Raw genomic sequence first — 21,737 nt, forward strand, 5'->3', positions numbered from 1 at the left:
TCCCATAACTTTGAGTAGCAACAATATGAAGAGTGAGCAGATGGGAGAGGAAAACAGATGGGCTCTCCTGTCCCCTTAAACCCATATCCGAAGCAGGGGACATTTCCATTCATGGTATACAGGACCATTTGTGAATGTGACATTTCATCTAAATTGAAGAGACCTCTTCTAGGGGAATACCCTGCCATGTCTATTCTGTTCTGGCCTCAGGTAGTCCTGAAGGAGGCCTGTGGACAGTTGAATTTTACATGTGTCTGATTCTTGAGGTTATCTTTGAAATGCCTCGCTGAAAACATATGCATGTGGTTGGGACAGTGAAAAAGGTTTGCTTGTCAAACAAAGAAAGGAAAGGAGTTGCTATGCCTGGGAGCAGCACTGAAGAAGAAAAGTAGATGGAACAAAAAGTGGCATTTGTGGAGCACCAGCTCTGGAATTTCAAAGTCTTTTTTGTTTTTGTTTTTAATTTTAGAACTGACCAGCTTGTTGGAAGATGACATTTATTCCTGCTTGAAGCTGCTGTTCTGAAAACAAACAGTAGAAGAATGTGGAAGAATTCAAGCCTCTGCTGCCTTTTTGCACTAGCTATTTTATGTTTAAGAAGCTTAATATATAGCCAAGAGATAGGTGAGTTTATTGCAATGTAATTCGCTAATTACTTTTTCTTTGTAGCTTCTGTACTGACACCATTTAATTACATTCCTTTCCTACCATATGTATGTTCAAAAACCATCACCTCTGTGGTCCCACACCATCCTAGGGATGGAGGTACTACCAGGCCTCATCTCTGCTTTCCAGCACCCAGTGGCATCTTGTAAACCAGTGCAAAGTTGGGTGTTAAATTCTCCATAATGCAACTGTGATAGTCTGCATATGCGGTTGGTGTAAATGTCCGCATTGAGACCTTCTTGCTGTATATGTCGTCTGTCTGTGACAATTTCACACGTTATCATTAATTGCCCTTCTGTCATTAATTGCCCTCCATGTGGGACAACAGAGGAGAGCAAAAATGCTCATTAAGTTTATCATCAAAGCTTGCGGTTTTGCCATTGGCCCAAAGCCTGCTTATTAGGCAAGGCTAGGAACGGGTATTGTGGAAAAAGACAGCTGCCTGTGTCGTTGTACACAAGTATAAACCCAGATTTTAGGTACTTCTAGAAATCTGGCAGTCTGTGGCTGTCTATAATCAGGCACACAAATCATTCAACGGTTTTAAAATATTGGCCAGACATGTGTGCAGTAAAAATGTAAAAAGAATGGCTATATATGTGAACAATAGCAGTTGTTTTACAGTTGGTCATTTTTGACCTGCAGTTTGTGGCTGTATTTCTTATATGATTTCAGGTTCTCTGGGGTACCCCCAGAATTTGAAATGTGTAACACACAATTTACGTAAAATGGCCTGTACTTGGGATGTCTCTTCTAAAGGAAGACATGGACAAACTGACTTTTGCTACACTACCAAGTAAGTCCCCTGTATACCTGGTTGAAAACTACTGAACTGTGATGAAAGTATAGTTATTCCTCAGTCACTGCCCATGGAATTTGTGATGCTGTTGTTTCCCAGCATCTCCCCATCCGTTTTCCTTGGGTGGTGCTCCCTCCAGGCACTGTTAACTCAGGCAATGGTGGGGTTTCTGGCAAAGTCTTGTTTCATGCTAACAATTCTCCTGCTAAAATCTCCTGCTTGCTCTCTTCAAAGGACTGGAAGATGCTCTCATTTACTCAGACTTCTCTGTGTGTCTGCCTAGCCCTTGCTCACAGTTTTCATAAGGGACATCTTCATACCAGGTTCAATCCAAAAGGAAATGATAGTTGGAAGAAGCAAATCCTGATGTTATGGGCCAAAGCGGTAGAATATATGACATAAGTGTTGAGATTCACATGTGGAAAAGCATGAAAAATCTCTTGGTGGCTGTCTTATAACCTTTATGAATTTAAAGCTGTCTGGAGAGCATTGTATTAGAGGAAACGTGAAAATGATTCCACAATTACAATAGCCTTTCTGAAGCAAATGGAAGTTGAAAATTTCATGAAACGTTAAAAAAACCTTAAATCTTAAGTATGTTTTTCATTAATGAGAACTACATGTGCAATTCCCCATGCTGTGGATCTGCCAAATACTTATCATGTGCTAGGGATGAGTTCAAATCCTTTTTGCATCTTGATCCTGCTCCCAATCCAGATATTTGTACTGTCTTTTTTCCTGTAAATTCTGCAGGCAGCCCAGACTTGTCCTTGGGATGCCAGGGCTTGGCTGCACTTCTTCCACCTACATGCTTGATTTTCTGTGTCTAGTTATTCCTCCTGCATTGTCAGCTATCATTTCTATTAAAAAAACCCAACATATATATGTGACATTGCAGCCAGAGTTCAGGAGTGCAGAGTTCATGAGGTACTGCCCTCTAAACAAGAACAGCCTTGTAGCTGCTGCTGTTTCTCCTTAGCAAAGCAGAACAGGCTTGGGTCCCTGAAGCAGAGAGGCTGAGGGCTGAGCTTAGTACAGACCTCCCTGAGGGAAAGAGATTTTGTTTTTCAGTTGCCCAAACATCCTCTAATAATATCTCAGTACAGGAGAGGAATAGTCTTTCTGAGCACTCAAGTCTCAGCTGGCCTTCACTAGCCCAGAGTCTTTTGCATGAATCTTAAAAGTTCAACCCAAGCTCTTGACTCCAGCCAATGGGAGCTCCAGGGTCCTGTTCCTGTTCATAAATAACAGTCCCTCAGCAGGAAGTCTGGCATTGTTCTCTTTGCTTTCCTTCCTCCCATCATTCCACCAAGAGGAAGATCTGGATTTTTCCAAACTTTTTTCCTTTCTAGTTGCATATCAATGATAATGAGCAAAGGGACTTGACCCATCCATTATTGTTACCTCCAGACAAAGGCCAGATCACATTGTGCTGAGCACTGCACAAACATTATGCGCAGACTGTATTTCCATCTGGGATCTTAGCAATTTTCTCCCCTGCCCTCTGCTCTTTCCCTACGAGCTGAGCAGCAGAAAGGAGCTAAAAGATTTGTTCTGAGATGGGGACACAGATGGGTGAACCTGCTATTTGCGCTCATATGCCATCACTTTAGGAAGAAATGGAGGGAGAGGGAGTCAGGAAACATAAAGGGAGGGGGAGGTACTGTTGGGTTTTGGGTTTTTTTGGATTTTGCTTATTTTGAAATACTAATTCGTGGTGACTGGAGGTTTCAGAAATGTGTCTTTTCATTAAAAAGTCAGTTTTTCACTTTGAGGTGTTCTCTTAACAACTGGGTAGCTGCATTATACAACTAGTGCATAGTCTACCACTATGATAAAAGTGACTTGAAAGACGAGGGAATGCCTGTTAATCTGATACTAACCAAAGCCCATGCAAGTCTTACTCCTTCACAGACTTGATATGGAGCGCTCTGTTATATTACAGAGAATTTGTGCTTTATTAGTGTCCTAGGAATAGGACTTAACTTGTCTTAGCTTCCTATCAGTTGAAATACCTGCTTTATCCTCTCTGTCTTTTCAGTGACCTCCCCCCTCCAGTGTGTTTTAAAACTAGGGAGAAAAGGGTCGAGATTCCAGTCCCAGAGAGCTCTACCACGGTGACAATAACCACAAACAGCATTTCTGCTGTTTTTGCTACCAAAGAATTTGAAATTCACAAGAAAGACATCTGTAAGTATCAGGTTTTATGTGTGTACATAAGGCCTTTATACTATGATTAACAATGCTCCAGAAGTGTATATGCTTGCAGTTTTCTTTGGCAGTGTTCCTGTATGTAAAATGTTGATGTTCTGAGTCCATATGAATCTACCATACATAATAGGTTGGTTTTTTCTCCCCCTTCAGGGGAAAGAAAACCCCTCTATCCATAGATCATAGCAGAGAAATCAAGGGCAGAATGTGAGGAGGAAAACAAAGTACAACACCATTACATCCCCCTAATCACTCTTAGCCTTTGTTTTCCTAATTGTAAATTAGGAAGGATTTGTAAACAAGTTCTTAATCTACATACTGAAGTACCTGCATGGGGCGTAAAGTGCATTTGCTCAGACTTGACTTGGGAAAGGCAGAATAAACTTCCTAGTGCCTGTTCTCCCATCTTAAATGCTGAACCGCTACAGAATTAAGTAGTTTATTCCTGCGATTTCACAACATTTTAAAGGCAGTTATATCATATGTCACTCCTGACAGGATCATATTTTCTTAATATATGCCCAACAATCAATTCTGTTCAAATGTATATGAAACTGAGCAAAATACGTTTATGCTTGGGAGGTAGGCTGCATCATATTGTAGTCATAGATAAATTAGACTTTTTCCCACTTCCTTCCTTCCAAAGGAGGAAGTTGTAAGCTGAAGATGGCATTGACACCATCTGCCACGCTTGCTCATAATTTAGTCTTTGGTTTCGGTTTGCCTGCTTATTCCTTTAGTGCAGTCAAAATCTAGAGTTAGTAGCACTTCTTATCCATGGCTCAGTTTTCTCTTCACTTGAGAGCAGCTCAGGAACTTTAACAAAACACATCTCAAAAATACGTGGGAAACACACTGGGTTCTCCAGCATCTTGCTGACTCCAGGCAGGATGGGTCTCTCAGGTTCCTCACAGGTTATCCCGGGTAGTGTGTTGACTGTGCTGAACACTTTGCAGTCTCTCAGAGCCTTGTCCAGGACCGAAGTTGGATAAATCACACATTTTAAAAACAGGATTTATCCTGCACCAGGCCCAATTCCACTTGAACTGCCATAACCTTTGCCTGCTTCTCAGCCTCTTGCTCCTCTTGCTTCACCACCACCACCCATTCATAGAAGAGATGCTTCTGTTTAATCTCCCTGTCCTGTCCCCATCACCATGTCATGCCTTTAATATTTCTTGTAGCTTAAAATCACATTCCTCATGATCCTCTTCAGAGCCTCATGTGAGCTTCTTCTACCCCGTGCTTCTGCTCTCCTTTCTCCCTACTCTCGCTTTTGTGTGAGTCCTCTCTTCCCTGCTGGTCTCCAAAACCTACTTCTTCCTTTGGGGGAAGACTCCCTAGATGTGTTCTCGTGTACACTTCGAAGACTGTCACCCTGTTTCCTTTATCTCTGTGGCATTGAATGAAGGTTGTGAAAGATATGGTCTTCCTTACTATGCATTACGAAGAGTCATATTCATGATCAGTTACTCACACATCTGCACGCTGAGATGTTAGAAGAAAATACTACATGGTGACTCATCAGCACCTGTGCTTTCCTGGGAACTTTCATGCTCAAGTAATGACAGAGCCCATCTTGTTCTAATTACAGAGGTTGAGTTACATGTTTGTATGGCTACTAGCCAGTTCAGAGCAGAGAGATGTGGCTGTTAAACACCTGTAGGGCTGGTGTTGCTGACTAATGACTTGAATATAGGCTTTTTTTCCCCTCTCTTTTTCAAGCATTTGTTCCTCTCACTCCACACATTCTTAGTTTAACACCTGACTTTTCAACTTCCACATTAAATCTGAAGTGGAGTGATAATGGATCAGTCTTCCCATATGGACTGGATGCTTTTTGGCAGATTGAGATACTCCGTAAAGAAGCAATGGAAAAAGTCACACAAGTAAGTCCTTTTCTTCCTTTATGAAAAATATATATACGATTTTTGCCCCCGCTGATATTCTGGAAGGTCATTTGAAGAAAGATGAGAATAATGCAGATTGTAGAGCTTTACAGAACCTGAGTGTAGTCATACTGCTGGTAGGTAACTTCTTGTTAAGTTTCAAAGTTATGAAGACAATGGATGTTATACTGTCAGTACTTATTCACAATCACAGCATTTTTATTTTTATTTTTTTTTTAATCTAGTACAGGTTTTTTAAATTAGAACTTGCTTATGAATTTGGCAGATATTTTACACCATTATCTCTGCTTTACTTCTCCAACGGTGTCTCAAGTCTTGGTGGTCTTTGAATGTTCAGTTTGCTTTTTTTTTTGCAACCACAGTTTTTCCAGGCCAATTTGTAGCTCTGTTCTATAATTTTTAGGAATGAAGAAAAGATAAAATGTGCAGCCTGGGACTAATATTTAGAAGGGTTTCATTTTGGAAAAGTTGGAACATTTCCCTGCCTGGGAGAGGCCTGGGATACTGGGATGCAATATATACCGTTTCAAATGCTTGGCGAGCTTCCTGCTCTCCCTCAAATGTCTGCCCTCTAATATTTCTGGCTGGCAGTCTACCTGGCTGGTGGGCTGTTTAGCATCTTAGGCTTTTGTCCAAGTAAATTCACAACGCAACTGAAAGTTAGATGGGATACTCCAACCATCTATCAGGATTTTATGATTTACTTCACTTAATTTGCCATTCTGTTGATACCTGGGATATTATATGTCATTGCTAACAGGTGTTCGTAAACTCTCTCTTGGTTGTTTTTTTGGGAAAACTTTGTAGGTGACTTACTATTCAAAACTGACTCATGAAGACATCATTCTTTCTTGGAACTGGACATCAGATATGCCTTTGGAGTGTACATCACACTATGTGAAGATTCGCTGTTACATTAATGTAACACAGTTTGTTGGCCACAAGGATTGGAGTGACTGGAGCCCAGTAGAAGAGATCCCTGGTATGTTTGTTCCCTCGCCACCACGTGGACTTTGATCGCTTTATGAAAAGTAAGCCAAAGCCAGAGGAAAAGTGTTAGGCAGTGATGGCCTGCTGCTTTTGGGGGTGTTTTGATTAGAGAAATAATGCAATCATTAGTTAATGAAACCTAGTAAGCATTGATTTATATGCACTGGAGTGCTCCTGAGTCACATTTTAGCTGATCAGCACCAATTATATATTTATAGCAAATTGTTCATGTGGGTTTGTTTGGTTTTGTTTTCTGTTCTTCCTTCTCTGCTAGGAAAAGATACCGAGTCCAATGGGAGTGGGGTGTTTCCTCAGGACACTGTGGTGGCAGTAGGTTCAGATGTGACAATTTGTTGTATCCATGAAGAAGGACAGCAGATACAATGGATTACTTATGGATCAGAAATATACCCAATGATACATCTGAGCAGTCGGAGCAGTGCAATCAGAGTGCTAAATGCCAGTGCTTCAGATACCAGCGGGACAAATGTAGTGTGCATACTGTCCGAAGATGAGATGGATGGAACTGTCTTGTTTGTAGGATGTATGTATAATTATGTTTCCTAACCTTAGGAAAATCAAAATGATTTTGAGACTCTTGGGGTTCTTCTAGGAAACAGATACTATTGTGGCTTTTTTTTTCCTGGCCTTTGGTTTCTGAGGATGAACTGGGATTTTAATTGTTTGACTGATTTCACCATGGAAACTCCAGCACATGGAGAAGACACCAGGGCTGGGAGGATGAGGAGGTACCCATGTAAGCACCTCTTCTCTTAGAACCTGGCCCAGTGCTGCTCTCCTTGATCTCTTTTCCTAAGGCACTTCTTCATGATCTGGAATACTTAGTAGTTTATTGCCATATGAAGATTCGTCCTCAGTCTCTATCACTTTAGGTTTACATCTACTCCAGTTTGGTCCTTGACAAGGCAAGAGTAAGAGCAAGAATTGTAAGTGAAAACATTCATTTACCAACCAGTCAAATGAAGACAATAAAACAGTTAGACTTGCAGCAACAACAGATGCTCATCCAGGGCAGTAGCTCCCTGGGAGCTAATTACAGCAAAGGAACCCAGCTGACAATTCATCTTTCCTGGAAAATCTTCTAAACATTCTTTTAATATTTTCTTTAAAGATACTAAGTCATTGTGTATCTTCTCTGTGTAACCATGCCAGCCTCAGAAATCTCTTCCAGATACAGATACCTCTTAAAACAAACTATTGAAAGTACCTGGTTCTTCTTTCCCATAATTGGTCACTTCAGAGCTTTGTGTGTTTTTCCCACAGGGGTTTTGAGAGTTATCATATTCCAATAGCTGCCCATTAGAATCCTGTTTCCCATTACAAATGCCTGCCTTTGAACTTAGAGTCCTTGGGGTTGAGGGAAAGGAGAGGAGAGACTGGACTCATTTTGAAAGTGTGTTCCCAACCCCAGCTTGTGCCTCCTGTCATTGATTTTGTGTATTAAGTGTGTGATAGCAAATGCAAAACAGAATCCAACCCTTTATGACTTCTCAGTGAGATGCCGTTTTTACATTATTTGTGCAGTATTTGCTGTTATGGGAGAATCTTCCAGGTAAATAAGTCAGTGGTTCATGAATGAAGGCTGTGATAATCCCATAGGTTTTTCCCATACAGTGGTTTTTGAAGAGCTGGGATGTGGTGAAGTCTGTTTCCTGCCAGTGTTTCTTCTTGTGGTACCTACTTAGTGGGAAGGGGACTTGTCAGGATGCTCTTGCTGATGGAGAGACATTTTGGGAAGAAAAGATAGAGGAAGTAAATGTGTATGTGCACCACCTTGGTTAAGCCTAGGTCTGGCAAAAGAAGTGTTCTTTTTGGCCCGCTGCTCATAATCTGAACTAAGCCTGCCACTGTGGCCTCTTGTATTAGTGCCCCTTCTCTAGGGCAGCTACATGGATATTATTGTGCTACCTTTTGGGGAAAAGTGTATGAGACTTGAAATAAGTGCTCTGCTTAGTCTCACGTTAGCATGGTTACCCTCTCTGTTGGGAGCACTGTCCATCTTCTCCAGGAAGGCATTCAACACCGCTCTAGTATGGGAGCAAAGAACAAGATTTAAAAGAAAAAGATGGGCACTTCCAAAGCAACAGTGAAGAGGACAAGCCATTCGGGGCTTGCTTTAACTTTCAAATTCAGGGTGGAATTCATGCTAAAGGGAATATCTCCTTGACATGACTTGCTTGGAGAATTCAAAGCAGTGGTGGGGCTGGCATGTAATAAAATGTGACGCACAGCTGACAGCATTCCTACATTGCTCAGCAGCTAAACTGACACTCAGAATTTTGGAAAAGTCTTGGCAGAGTTTCAGTGAAACACTTCCAGGTCAGAGCCTGGAGCTTGTGAACATATTTGCATGTGATTTACCAGATTACCCACCCACTTAGAAGCTTAGAGTCAAGTGTCAGTCAGATGGGGCTGATAATAATTATCCATCTGTTTTATTGGGATTTTTTTGAAGCATATTATTTATATGGTTGGAGCATAACTATTACCATGTATTTGTGAGGCACACAATCTAGACCCAGCAGAAACAAATGGTGATGCTTTCAGGAAGCTAGCAGCCCAACTGTCACACTAGGATGGCAAAACATCAGCTGTTTTGGTTTCCTTTCATGCTACAGATGCCCCTGATATTCCCCAAAACCTCAGCTGTGAAACGTCCAACTTCCTGATAATAAAATGCACCTGGAAACCAGGCAGACCCAGTGGACTATATGGAAAACGAAGAACAAAGTACAGTTTATTTGAAAGGTAAAACAATTCAGCACTAAAAGGAGTAAAAAGGTAGAACTGGAGTATATCCATTGCTGCCTGTGACTTACTGCACCATGCCTGCTTAAATGAGATAGTCTCCATTTTTTAGAGCCTAAAATACTTTTCAAGAGTTCGTGGAAGTTGGAACTAAACTCCAAAAACAAAACTGGAGAACCCTAGTCTAGTTCTGCAAAATTGCAATGGGAATTAAGGGTAGCTTTCCCCAAAGACTTATGCCGTATGGACTTATGACAAAATAAAGGGCTAAGTGTGTCAGACTGCTGCCAACATGTGGATAGGAATATGAGAATACAGGGAGATGGTGGGAGTCATTCACCAATATTTTTTTTTTATATGCAACCTGTGTCAGCTCATCTGTCAGACATTTACTGAGCTTCTGCTATGCAGGATGACAGAAACTCACTGAGGAACAATTGTAAGACAGGCCATGGGGCATCACCCAAATGCTACTAGGGAAAATAGTAATAAGCCTATACCCATTCTCCTCCCAGCATCAAGAACTAGATAGTGTAGAGCAGGCAAAGTGCATGTTACCTGGAAAACATTGAAAGGGACAAATAACGCTGGCATCATCCACAGAAAGAAGTGAAGGCTGATATTCTTCTAGTTTGTCTTACATTCTAGGCTGTGCAAAGCCTTAAAAGCAAAGAATCATTGTTTTGGAATAGCACTTGCAAATGGGATTCCTTGGTGGTTGCGATCAGAAGTTGGTGAGGAGTTAAAATTCCCATGGCGAGGAGGCTTCCCCGTCATGCCAAAGGAGCAGTCAGAGAAGGGAGCCAGGAGAGGCCCGAGTCACACAAACTGATGGGAAGTAGAGTCTCATGGTGGCTTTGAAGCAAGTCAGAGGGAATGAGGATAGAGTTATGGTCACATGTGTCGTCCAGGATGCTAGTGCTAAAAAAAGTCAGTGGGTAGGGTGCAAAGAGGTGGACAAAACAAAGCAGGTATTCAAAGGAAAGGAGCTCCAGTCACTGGCTGCCCATATTCAGCTCATAAACGAGGATGTAGTTCAGACTTGTTTCGCTCAGCTCAAAGCTGTAAAGAGATGAATGTGATGCATTTCAGGGTAAATATTCTCATCCTTGTTCTCAGCCCACACTGAGCTATTGAAATGGAGAGTATGGTGTGGAGAGAGCTCAGAGCTCAGCTAGAACACAATAAAAATGCCCGAAGGAAGAAATTAAACTTGTGCTACTGAATAAGAGGTTTATGCAGATTGTAATTAAAGCAACTTCTACATATGTACATACATACAGATATACACTTTGGATTTTACCCCTAAAGATGTAACTCTGGTCTTGGCTGTTACCAGACTGCCTCTCCTGCTTTTGATTTAAAAACGGCTAGGACTAGTGGATGTATCCCAGGTAACAAACCTTAGTACTGATTTGGCAGGGTTGATAGAAAGACGTAATGCATGTCGCATCTCCCTAGTTCAGAAAGCAATTAAGAACATTCTTTAAATGCAAATGTATGCTGATCTGAACAAAGATACTTTAAATAAGAATCTTAGTTGTGACTTGTGAGGTGGTTTTACAGGACCTACCTCTTTTCCAGGCTTTTGAGAAGATGGAAATGTTATGCTAGTGGAAGAGAAGAGTTTCACGTGAGAACAGGGCAAGTCATGACTGATGCCACTTTAACCTACGTTGTGGTGTTAGATATGCCTCTGCGATCAAATCATTCTGTAAGCCATGTGTCAGTGAACCCATCGTTCTTTACTGTGTTTTCAGTCTAGACTTCTGACTGTTGCTAGAAATTATCTTATTAAAAAATTAAGTTGTGTCATCCCCACTTTTTACTTTGTAGAATATCTGGTAAAAATGTTTCATGTGAAGTAAATGAAATGAACAGAGAGCGTGTCTGTGGCTTTCCAGTACTGGATGATCAAAAAACCTATGATTTCATATTAGGCGTCTCCAATCCTATCGGGCAAACAGAGTCATTGCTTCTGGTTGATTTAAATCAGAGAGGTAAGCACTTAAGAATTACAAAGGCAAAAAGATATGTTTACTGCATGCTAACCATTTGTTTGCTTTGGGTTTGGAAGAACTCTGACATGGTATGCTTGTCATTATTTTGCTTTATTGTCACCAGTGTTTTGCCATGTTTGATAATTTGAACTTAAAAAGAAGAAAAGAAAGCTTAGGACATGTCCTGAGGCAAAGATTAGGTGTACAGGGAAATGCCAGTTCTCCACAGCAGTGCTACCAGATTGGATACACTGCTGTGTGGATAAATGCTACTTGCAATCTAATAATTAGCCAGCTGCTGTTTATATATTACTTCATATTCTATTATGCATCAATAATTAAAATTTAGGTGTAACTTTATGAACTGTGAATGACCCTGTATTTCAGTGCCTGCTTATAGGGCAAAATATTATGCAGGTTTACAACAGCAGGATTTGGAGCATAAAAAAAGTAGCACTAAAAGGTAAAAGGTAATAGCAGGAGTATTACCTGCTATTGGTAAGAGCCATGATCATCTGCTGTCATGGTTTGTAGAAAGAAATAACTTCTTTCGTTAGACCTTCAGTATAAACAAGGAAAGGGAGAAGATGACCACCTTTCTGGTGCTGTCTTCCCCGTCCTTTTCCATCTGCCTCCACAACCACAGCTGAAGATTCAGGGGTTCCTAATGGTTACAGCATTCTGCTGTTCTCTCTGAAAAACTGAATTTGAAATTTAAGATGGTGCGGTTTTTTTGTCCATGTTCCAGTTCAACTAGCCTGAGATTAGAATTGTCAGAGTAAATTGACAGGTCCTAGAAAAGCATAATTTGTTTCTGTTAATTATAAACTGGGCTGGTTTTCACCCAGTTGATACGACTGCTATTTCCTATTTGTTTCCTTTCCTTTCTTTCCCTCACTGTCCACTTAATTCCCAACATAGAGTACATATTTCCTTAAGGGTAACCGGACCATTTCCAACAGTACAGATTTTTTTTCTCTCATAGCTACGAATAGTAGTACTGAATATCATTGAAAAGTTCCATGAAGGGAGTTTTGGGGGGAGAGAGGTCATTCAGGAGTCCTACCCTGTCCTAGTCTGCAGATTTTAAGTTCTAACTTACAAAGTTCCCAGAAGGTGAAAAAGTTGGGTGAATTTCATCCGTTGCTGTGGTCCTCTGAAATAGCCCATATTTCACTTTTTTGATAAAGTCAGTAGGAAGGGAAATGTTTTTCTGTGTCTCCAACTCCTCATCACACATGCCAGTTTACTCAGCCTTAAGTAAATCTGTTCCCATGTTTAATAGCTGAGAAGAGCATCAGGAATGAGACTGCTTGCAGGTGCCTTCCCAGCACCAGCTGTCCTAGTTGCTGATTGGATCATTTATTTATCCATCTGATTTTCTTTGATCTTTTAAAATCAGATTTTTCTGAACTAAAATGAATGTTTTTTTTTCTTAGAACTGAGGGTTTTTTCTTTATTTTTTAAGTTCATCCAAAAACTCCAGAAAAGTTAACTGTTTCTGGGAACAGCTCTACAAGTGTCCGTCTGCGTTGGTTTATAAATGGCAGCTTTGCTGAGATCAGGCTTCTGTGTCAAATTGAAATTAGCAGTGGTCACTCTGAGCAAAAACTGGTAAGTGTTGCTTTTCATGGAATTTTTTTTGGCTCAAATGTTGATCTTTTTCACTGAACTAATCACATTTCAAATTATTTTCTCTTTAAGAGCTTCATTCTGATCATCTTATTAAATGATTAATGTGGTAATGACTAGAAGTTCATCTACTAAAATCAGAAAAAGTTCTGCTCATCTCTGTTGTTACCTGCTTTTTTTTTTTTGTTAGTTTTAAACATTTTAGTGGAAAGTCAAATCACCCACCATATTATTTGGAACTTGGAGAAGGTGCATAGTGCTTTATGCTGACCCTTTAGGTAACAGTCCTTGTGCTTTGTTCTTCCTCATGCAAACTGTATGAACACACGCTTGTTCCAGGACATACTGCTGCCCTGCAGACTTCCACGGTGGTTGTTGTGGATTGCCTCTTACAGTCTGTAGTTGAGTCGTCCCCCCAAAGAACAGTTCATTTGTTTGCTGTCAGCAATTGACGTGCATGTGGCTGTAATAGGGAGCTGCTAAACCTGCTTGTATGTCAGTGATGTAGACACAGGATAGGGAAGGATTCTCCCTCCCACTGGGCGTGTCAGTAGGTAATCCCTAGTGAAGACCTCTGCAGCTGGAGAGAAGGTGGTATTTCTGGGTGGAGTTCAGATTTTCCAGCATTCAGGCTTCCAGCTGCTGCCCGGCTTTGGTGCTCTGCATCACTGACTGGAGCTGCATATTTACTCTGCTGACTGTCAGAGGAGCTTAGGATACTAATTTAGACACCAGCATCAGATACTGAGTGTAGGTGGTGTGAATATATACTCTTCTTCCGTATTGCCTAACTTAGTGTGGGGGTGATCTGTGTCACTGGGGAAGCCTAATGGCAGAACTGCATGTTCAGTTGGCCTGAGGTTTACCCCCAAATTCTGTGTTTGCGCGTTCAGATGGAGTATCTCCGACTAGCTCAGGTAGGCACATGCTGAATTACCAGGTCTTGGTGCACAGAGCCTGAATTTGTAATTTGAGCACATTAACCTCAGAGGCTGCTTTTCACAATGCTTGTTCCTCAGTTTAATTTTTAGCAGGGGTGTTCTATTACCCAGTTGCATTTAGTTGCATGTTGGGCACTTGAATAAAGTCCCTCAAGCCACAGAAGTGATGCAGCTAAGATTGAACATAATCATTATATACATTGTCCCTAAAATAATAGGGTGGTAGTAATGCATGCTCTATAAGAGTATTTTTAAAATACTTTCAAAGCACTTGCAGAGTGTGGAAGCTTTAAGCTTTTATATTTTATCTGTAATGACATGTGTTAAGTAATACCCAGAGATTAGGTACTGCAAAGAAAACCATAGATATCTTGGGAATTAACAGGAGAAGGAACTGGCTTTTAGATGTAAATAACAGCTCTGACAGATGAGCTGTGTTGGATTTTGGTGTAGTAGTCTGAGATACCCTCAACCACAGTTGTCTGCATTTCTCTGCTCCCAACAGTTACTGCTTCTGGAGCAGTCAGCAGGGGAAACAAACACCCCCAGCTCAATTAGCTTAAACTGCTAAAAAAGTAGATTTGCACAGTTCTGTCTATCCAGAGTTACACTGCTCGAAGCCTGGGGCACACACTTGCTTGTGAACTCTGCTACCGGGTCAGTAATCTGGGGCAGTGGGAGATGATAAGGTCTTACGCTGCTACAGCAGTTTGATTCACTGCACTTGTATCAGAGCCCTCAGTTACAGATACTTTGAAACACAGCAAACAGCTTGGTAGAAGCTTTTACAGCAGTTATGTTGTCTCTGGTTGCTTAATAAAAAACTTCCAAGAGTTTTCTGTAATAAACAAAAGTAGCTGTGAAATTGTTATGGGGTTTTACATGGCATTTTGAGGATGTTTTCAGAAGCTTTTCCATCTGTATGAAAGATTTTTGGCTTTTTTGATATTTTTCAAGTTGTCATTTGGCTTTAGAAAAGCACAATTAGTTGCAGCTTAAAGTCACTTGGAGTCCAGGTTTTGGCAGCTGTGATGCACGTGTTATAATTAGATTCATTAAAAAATATTCCCAGGCTTAGGGTTTCTTTAAGTAGTCATGAAACTGAAATACTCCCTAGATTCGCACCGTTTTAATAACAGGAGAGACTAGTCCTGTAATAAGAGCTGTGAACAGAGATCACCTGGGTAAGACTTGGATACCATCTTTTGAAGGAAAAAGGACTGCCTAGGAAGAAGACTTCATGATAAGCATCTTGTTCAGATGGACTGTGCATGTGTCTTAGGAAAAAGGCCTTTGTCCACCCAGTTTGATGTGCATGTGCACAGTGGAAGTGCAGGTTCTGAATACCAGAGGTGAAATCCTGGCCTGCCTCGTGTGAGCAGAAGTTTTGCTGCTCATGGGAGAGAGGGGGACTAGATGGGATAGATGGGAAGCAGCAGTCTGCTACTGTGTGCAGAGTGCATCCTGTTGAAGGCTCATCAGTGTTTTATCTCTCCTTTTCATGCTTTACATCTCAAAGGTGCTACCTACTGTGATATTTCAATTTCTGTGCTATATATGACTTTATTTTGGCAGACCTCTGAAAATTTTTCCTTTGTTTAGGGTGACTGCATATGAAATATTTTCCTTTTTCATTAATTTCTTTGTAGGGCTTGACTGCAGCTTTTTTTCACACTGTCAGTATTCTTGGGGAAAAATATCACCTTTTTTAGGTGTTGACTTTCAGCATAATCTATGAGCAAAAAATATATAAGTATCATGTCAAATTCCATACATTTTTAACAGCACAATGTCTCCATGCCTGGTGGAAAATTCTCAACTTACACAGCTCAGCTGAACGCATTGCATCCATATACCAAATATCAGTTCAGGGTGCGTTGTTCGGCTGCTGACCACTTCTGGAGATGGAGTGGCTGGAGCAGGATAGAGGAGCACACAACACTGGAAGCCCGTAAGTTTATTTAATTCTTTGATGATAAAATGTTGAACTTGTGAAGCCATATATTTTAAAATTAGCCATCTAAAAAGCTAACTTTTTGATAGATAGTAAATTGTCTACTATGCAACTTGGGAAAAAAAAAATCTCCTTTTTTTTTTTTTTTTTTTTCTTCTTAGCTCCTGCAAGAGGACCAGATATCTGGAGAGAGAGAAGTCCTTCTGGAAAAAGTCTAAAAATCTTCTGGAAGGTAGATAGGACACTTAAAGTTTTAAAATATTATGTAATCTAACTCTATGAAAAAACTTTTTTTTTTTACACATTTATAAATGAGTGAAGTTTACAGTCAATAAATCGGATTGCTTTTCTTAACTTTTTATAGAACCACCCATTGAGACAAATATTTTTCCCCAAATTAGAATATTATTAAAGTTTTATAATTTAATCATTGCATTGAGAAGCATTTCACATGAAGAATTAAATTTTTAATACATTCCAGCTGAAAATTAAACATTTACAAACTTATGTGTTAATTCTCAAAGTCACACTTGAGTAACTGTCTTTTCTGCCTTGTAGTCCTATACATTCATCAGACTAGATCAGGACATTAAATTCATATTATCCTATGTCTTCTTTTGTTTATTTCATTTTTATTTTAATGCGCTCTTTGTCCGTTCATAGCCCTTATCCCTTTCTGAAGCCAATGGAAAAATAGTGTCTCATGAAGTGTCCTGCTACCTGCTAGAGACACCACTGGAGTATAAAGAAGTCACTGAACCCTCAAACAGTACTGAGATAAAACTTGGAAAAAATGACTGTGTAATTACCGTTGTAGCCAAAAACCATGCAGGTTTGTCTCCTCCTTCAAGGATAACGAGTGTGGAACTTCTAAGTGGTGAGTGCTCCCAGTAGAGAGCTAAATACCTTCAAAGCTTGGAGAATATCTGGGCGAGTTTTTTTATTGAAAAATAAGATGATACATGCTTTTTTTGTTTGTGTTTGGTTTCTGTTTTTTTCCCCACCCAAATCTACTGGGTGGGGGAAGAAAAAAATTGCTGCTTTGCTTTTAGGGTAGCATCTTGCCAATTAATTGTGCTCTCTGCATAAAAGGAGGGTGATAGTGTGCAGTCTCTGCAACTATGTTGCACTTTTCTGGAGAACTCCCAGGAACAACAAGGATGAGGCTTCAAAGCATTAGTGTTGATCTCTGATGTTTAGGGAGCTCAGTTTATTTCTATGTGTTCTTGTTGAGACGTTGAAAAGTGTTACATGTTAAAGAGAATCAGAATAAAGGTTTGGGAGTGTTGTGTGGCTTTTTAAGAGGAGAATTGTCAGTTCAATGCCTCTGAGCTCTGCAGGAGAATGTTAATTGGGCTGGTTGGTAAAGCATTGGCATCCTTGTACTAGGAGCTGGGGTCTGAAAAGGAGGTAGGACTTTAGTTTCCCAATTAAAACACTATCATTCTTGCTGTGGGCTTTTGTAAAGGGAAAATAGCTGAGCCAGATAATGATTTTCTGCTCCTAACACTGAGCTTGGGGAGAAGATAATATTGCATGTGGCTATTGAGAGTCCATGCTTCCCTGCACGCCAGGAAGAGTGTAATCTCCCAAAGCCCAAACCTTCAGCTCCAGATCTGGCTGATGCTCTGCAGGGAGAACAGATTTACACAGCAAGGCCCCTCTGCTTGTTTGCCAGGAGCATGTATGGTGCTGCTTATCCTTCCCCACCCAGAGAACAGGTATCACAGTTGCCCATCTTGCAATTCAGGTTCTGATAAGACAGTGCCAACTCTCACAGGAAGAAACATGCTTTGACTGAGATTCACTTTGAGAGAAAAACCGAGTTTGATTCTATGCAAAGGAAAACCATTGCTCTAATGTTTCTTGTGCTTCTCCAAAACACCAATACCTAAAATATATTCTTAATCTGCTCCTTGGAGGGAAAAGTAATTGTACGGGACAGTTGAATGAATGAAAATGCTTTTATAGCTCTCCTTCAGCAGTAAGAGAACTAGACTCTGGGAGTCGGGGAGGTCTCTGCAACAGGTTTGTGGTGTGGGACAGCTGATAGCAGCTGGAGCTTTGTGTTCATTTATAGCTTTCTCTCGGATGTCTGAGGTTCCCTTTGGTGTTACCCAACTTGTACTTGTTGAAAATTTGCTCCCAAGTTGGTATAGGAATTATCTGAGTCACTGACTGGAGTCATGAAAGATGACTCATTCACTGAACTGGATGACATTTCTGCCCAAACATCTTTTCTGGCTGCTTCCTGTGTACAGTCTGTAAGTGCTTTTAATGTCCATAAGAGAGCAGTAGCTCTGAAGCTTGAGATCTGCTGTGAAAACACAAACAAAGGGTACTCTGCCTTAATTAATTTGTCACTGTCTCTGAAAAGTGCTCTGCAGAGAGTCGGGGCATATAATCTGGCTGTTACAGGCTCCCCTACCACAGTACTGTAGTGCTACTAGTTATTTCTGCTACTCTAGGTTGCAGCTATAAATACACCAAAATGAGCAGTACTGCCCTGGGTGAATTTCTAGTCATCTAGCTCAGGAAATAAAAATGAGTGTGGTGTAGTTAAGCATTTTTTAGAGAGTATGTGCTCACTGTCAGTAAAAAGCCTTTCCTGTAAATAGGAAAAGTAAAGCAGTCTAATTAGAAATATGCTCTCTTCCAGCATCATAGAAGTGTGGTTTCACTAGATGCGTAATAGTTTTTTAGGGAAAAGTATTGAAAGACTTCTGGAGTTGACTTGTCTTTCTAATCATGTGTGTCTGTCTTGCCATGAGCAAGCTAGAAAAGGATTGTACACTTGGCTATATGTTAAGATTATTTGGAAATAGACAGTCCTTCAACATTCATGGCACGTCTGTGAAAGTAAAGTTTTCACAATATTGCATCTTAAGAACTGCCCTTGCCCTTCAGCCTTCCATAGTTTATGGCTTTAATAATATGAAATAATAGACTCAATAGGGAGCATAAAGGAGAACACTGAAAAAGGAAAAACTGAAACCCTGAGATTTCTTTTTGCAGATCTGTCGTGGGGCCACAGCTGTAATGGTGGCCTTTGGAAAACATCCCTTAGCTCTGCGGGGTCCCATGTGACAGACAGCTGTGGAGGAAAGCTGCAGGAATCAGAAATCATTCCCAGATCTGATCACTTCAAGGACATATAAACCTTTGATAATCAGAAACAAAAAAATAGACTAAAGGAAAAGCAGGTGTCGTGGTTTAACCCCAGCCAGCAACTAAACACCACGCAGGCACTCGCTCACCCCCCGCCTCTGGTACGATGGGGGAGAGAATTGGGAGGGCACAAGTAGAAAAACTCGCAGGTTGAGATAAAAACAGTTTAATAATGGAAATAAAACAAAGTAGATCAGTAATAATAACAATGATAACAACAACAACAAGAGAATATAAAAAGCAGGCAATGCACAATGCAACTACTCACCGACCGCTGACCGCGTGTCACGAACGAGGGACGAGCCCCCCGCTCCTGGTTTTTATACTGAGCATGATGTCACATGGTATAGAATACCCCATTGACCGGCTGGGTCAATCGCCCCAGCTATGTTCCTCCCGCCCAGCTTCCCCTGCACTTGGCAGGGCATGGGAGGCCGAAAAGTGCCCGGTGCAGCACCACCCAGCAACAACCAAAACATCAATTGGCCATCAACGCTCCTCTCATACCAGACCCAAAAACACAGCAACTCCCTGCAAGCTACTGGAAAGAAAGTTAACTCTGTCCCAGCCAGAACCAGGACAGTATCCATCCCTTATTCTATACCATCTACGTCATGCCCAGGTCTCACATTTCCCAATACATTACAATTAATCACCACCACTTTTCCTGCCTTTTGATATACACACACAGATATCATTCCCTTAGTCTATGGTCCATCCCTTTAAAAAGTCCATTGAGTTCATTTAGTCCGTGACTTTGGGCTCCATCTCTCATAACAGTCTTTCAGGGCAGGAGAGGTGGTGAGTGGTGTTGGACTGTTGCATGCTGAGGCCAGTTCTGGTTCCATTATCGCAGCGCTCGTCTGGTTCTATCATCGTTGCGCTTTGCTCGGTTTCATCAGACTTCATTCTTCATTAATCTGGGTGATTCTTACTGTGATACTGTTGATATGACATATAGCAACCATAGAAGTGATGACATACAGTATTATATAGCAATTAACATAACACAATCCAGTTCATTGGCTATTTCCACCCAAAATCAAATCCCCTTGAGGTACACACCGGACTTGCCCATCCTTTCGCATTACCCACCAAGTGCACCCAGGTCCTTGAGCAAAAGCAATCCCACGAATGGGTTTTCCCTTGCCAGAGGCAGGAGTAACCCAGACTGTCTTCCCCAGCATATTTCTTATGTGCACGACAGGGACTTTATCTCCATCTACAGTACGTAAGGGTTTGGATTGGGCAGGGCCAGCTTGAGTGACAGATCCCCTGGTGTTGACTAACCAGGTGGCTTTTGCTAAATGTGTATCCCAATGCTTGAATGTCCCACCACCCATTGCTCTCAGCGTAGTCTTTAGCAGTCCATTGTATCGTTCGATTTTCCCGGAGGCTGGTGCATGATAGGGGATGTGATAGACCCACTCAATGCCATGCTCTTTGGCCCAGGTGTCTATGAGGGTGTTTCGGAAGTGAGTCCCGTTGTCTGACTCAATTCTTTCTGGGGTGCCATGTCGCCATAGGACTTGCTTTTCAAGGCCCAGGATGGTGTTCTGGGCAGTGGCATGGGGCACAGGATATGTTTCCAGCCATCCGGTGGTTGCTTCCACCATGGTGACCACGTGGCGCTTGCCTTGGCGGGTTTGTGGGAGTGTGATAAAATCAATCTGCCAGGCCTCCCCATATTTATATTTCAACCATCGTCCTCCATACCAGAGAGGCTTTACTCGCTTGGCTTGCTTGATGGCAGCGCATGTTTCACATTCATGGATAACCTGTGCAATAGCGTCCATGGTCAAGTCCACCCCTTGATCATGAGCCCATCTGTATGTTGCATCTCTTCCTTGATGGCCTGAGGTGTCATGGGCCCACCAGGCTAAAAGTAATTCACCCTTATGTTGCCAGTCCAGATCCACCTGAGCCACTTCAGTCTTAGCAGCCTGGCCCACCTGCTGTTTGTTTTGATGTTCTTCAGTGGCCTGACTCTTGGGTACATGAGCATCTACGTGACATACTTTTACAACCTGGTTCTCTACCCGGGCAGCAATATCTTGACACAGTGAGGCAGCCCAGATGGGTTTACCTCTGCGCTGCCAATTGTTCTGCTTCCGCTGCTGCAACCACCCCCACAGGGCATTTGCCACCATCCATGAGTCAGTATAGAGATAAAGCACTGGCCATTTTTCTCGTTAAGCAATGTCCAAGGCCAGCTGGATGGCTTTCACCTCTGCAAACTGGCTTGATTCACCTTCTCCTTCAGCAGTTTCTGCAACTTGTCGTATAGGACTCCATACAGCAGCTTTCCACCTCCGATGCTTTCCCACAAGGCGACAGGACCCATCAGTGAACAGGGCATATTGCTTCTCATTTTCTGGTAGTTTCTTATACAGTGGGGCTTCTTCAGCACGTGTCACCTCTTCCTCTGGGGATATTCCAAAATCTTTGCCTTCTGACCGACTGGGGTTTCCTATTCGGGCCCGTTGTGTGATCAGTGCGACCCACTTACTCCACGTAGCATCGGTTGCATGATGTGTAGAGGGGACCCTCCCTTTGAACATCCAGCCCAGCACTGGCAGTCGGGGTGCCAGGAGGAGCTGTGCTTCAGTACCAACCACTTCCGCAGCAGCTCGAACCCCTTTGTATGCTGCCAATATCTCCTTCTCAGTTGGAGTGTAGTGGGCCTCGGATCCTCTG

General features: G+C 41.7%; 1 protein-coding gene across 1 annotated transcript in view; it reads left to right on the plus strand.

The window, feature by feature from the left end:
* The first annotated feature begins 542 nt into the window (after window positions 1-542).
* The window catches only part of LOC142074893 (leukemia inhibitory factor receptor-like), a 33,335-nt gene continuing 12,140 nt past the window's right edge, over window positions 543-21,737 (plus strand). Inside the window, 12 exon segments of the mRNA XM_075135855.1 lie at window positions 543-624; window positions 1,342-1,473; window positions 3,524-3,655; window positions 5,402-5,565; window positions 6,394-6,568; window positions 6,851-7,120; window positions 9,216-9,345; window positions 11,182-11,345; window positions 12,814-12,959; window positions 15,704-15,869; window positions 16,034-16,104; window positions 16,536-16,749. Coding sequence (XP_074991956.1) covers window positions 543-624; window positions 1,342-1,473; window positions 3,524-3,655; window positions 5,402-5,565; window positions 6,394-6,568; window positions 6,851-7,120; window positions 9,216-9,345; window positions 11,182-11,345; window positions 12,814-12,959; window positions 15,704-15,869; window positions 16,034-16,104; window positions 16,536-16,749 — 1,846 coding nt within the window.

Source organism: Calonectris borealis, chromosome W, assembly GCF_964195595.1.
Source record: "Calonectris borealis chromosome W, bCalBor7.hap1.2, whole genome shotgun sequence".
Classification (NCBI taxonomy): Eukaryota; Metazoa; Chordata; class Aves; order Procellariiformes; family Procellariidae; genus Calonectris; species Calonectris borealis.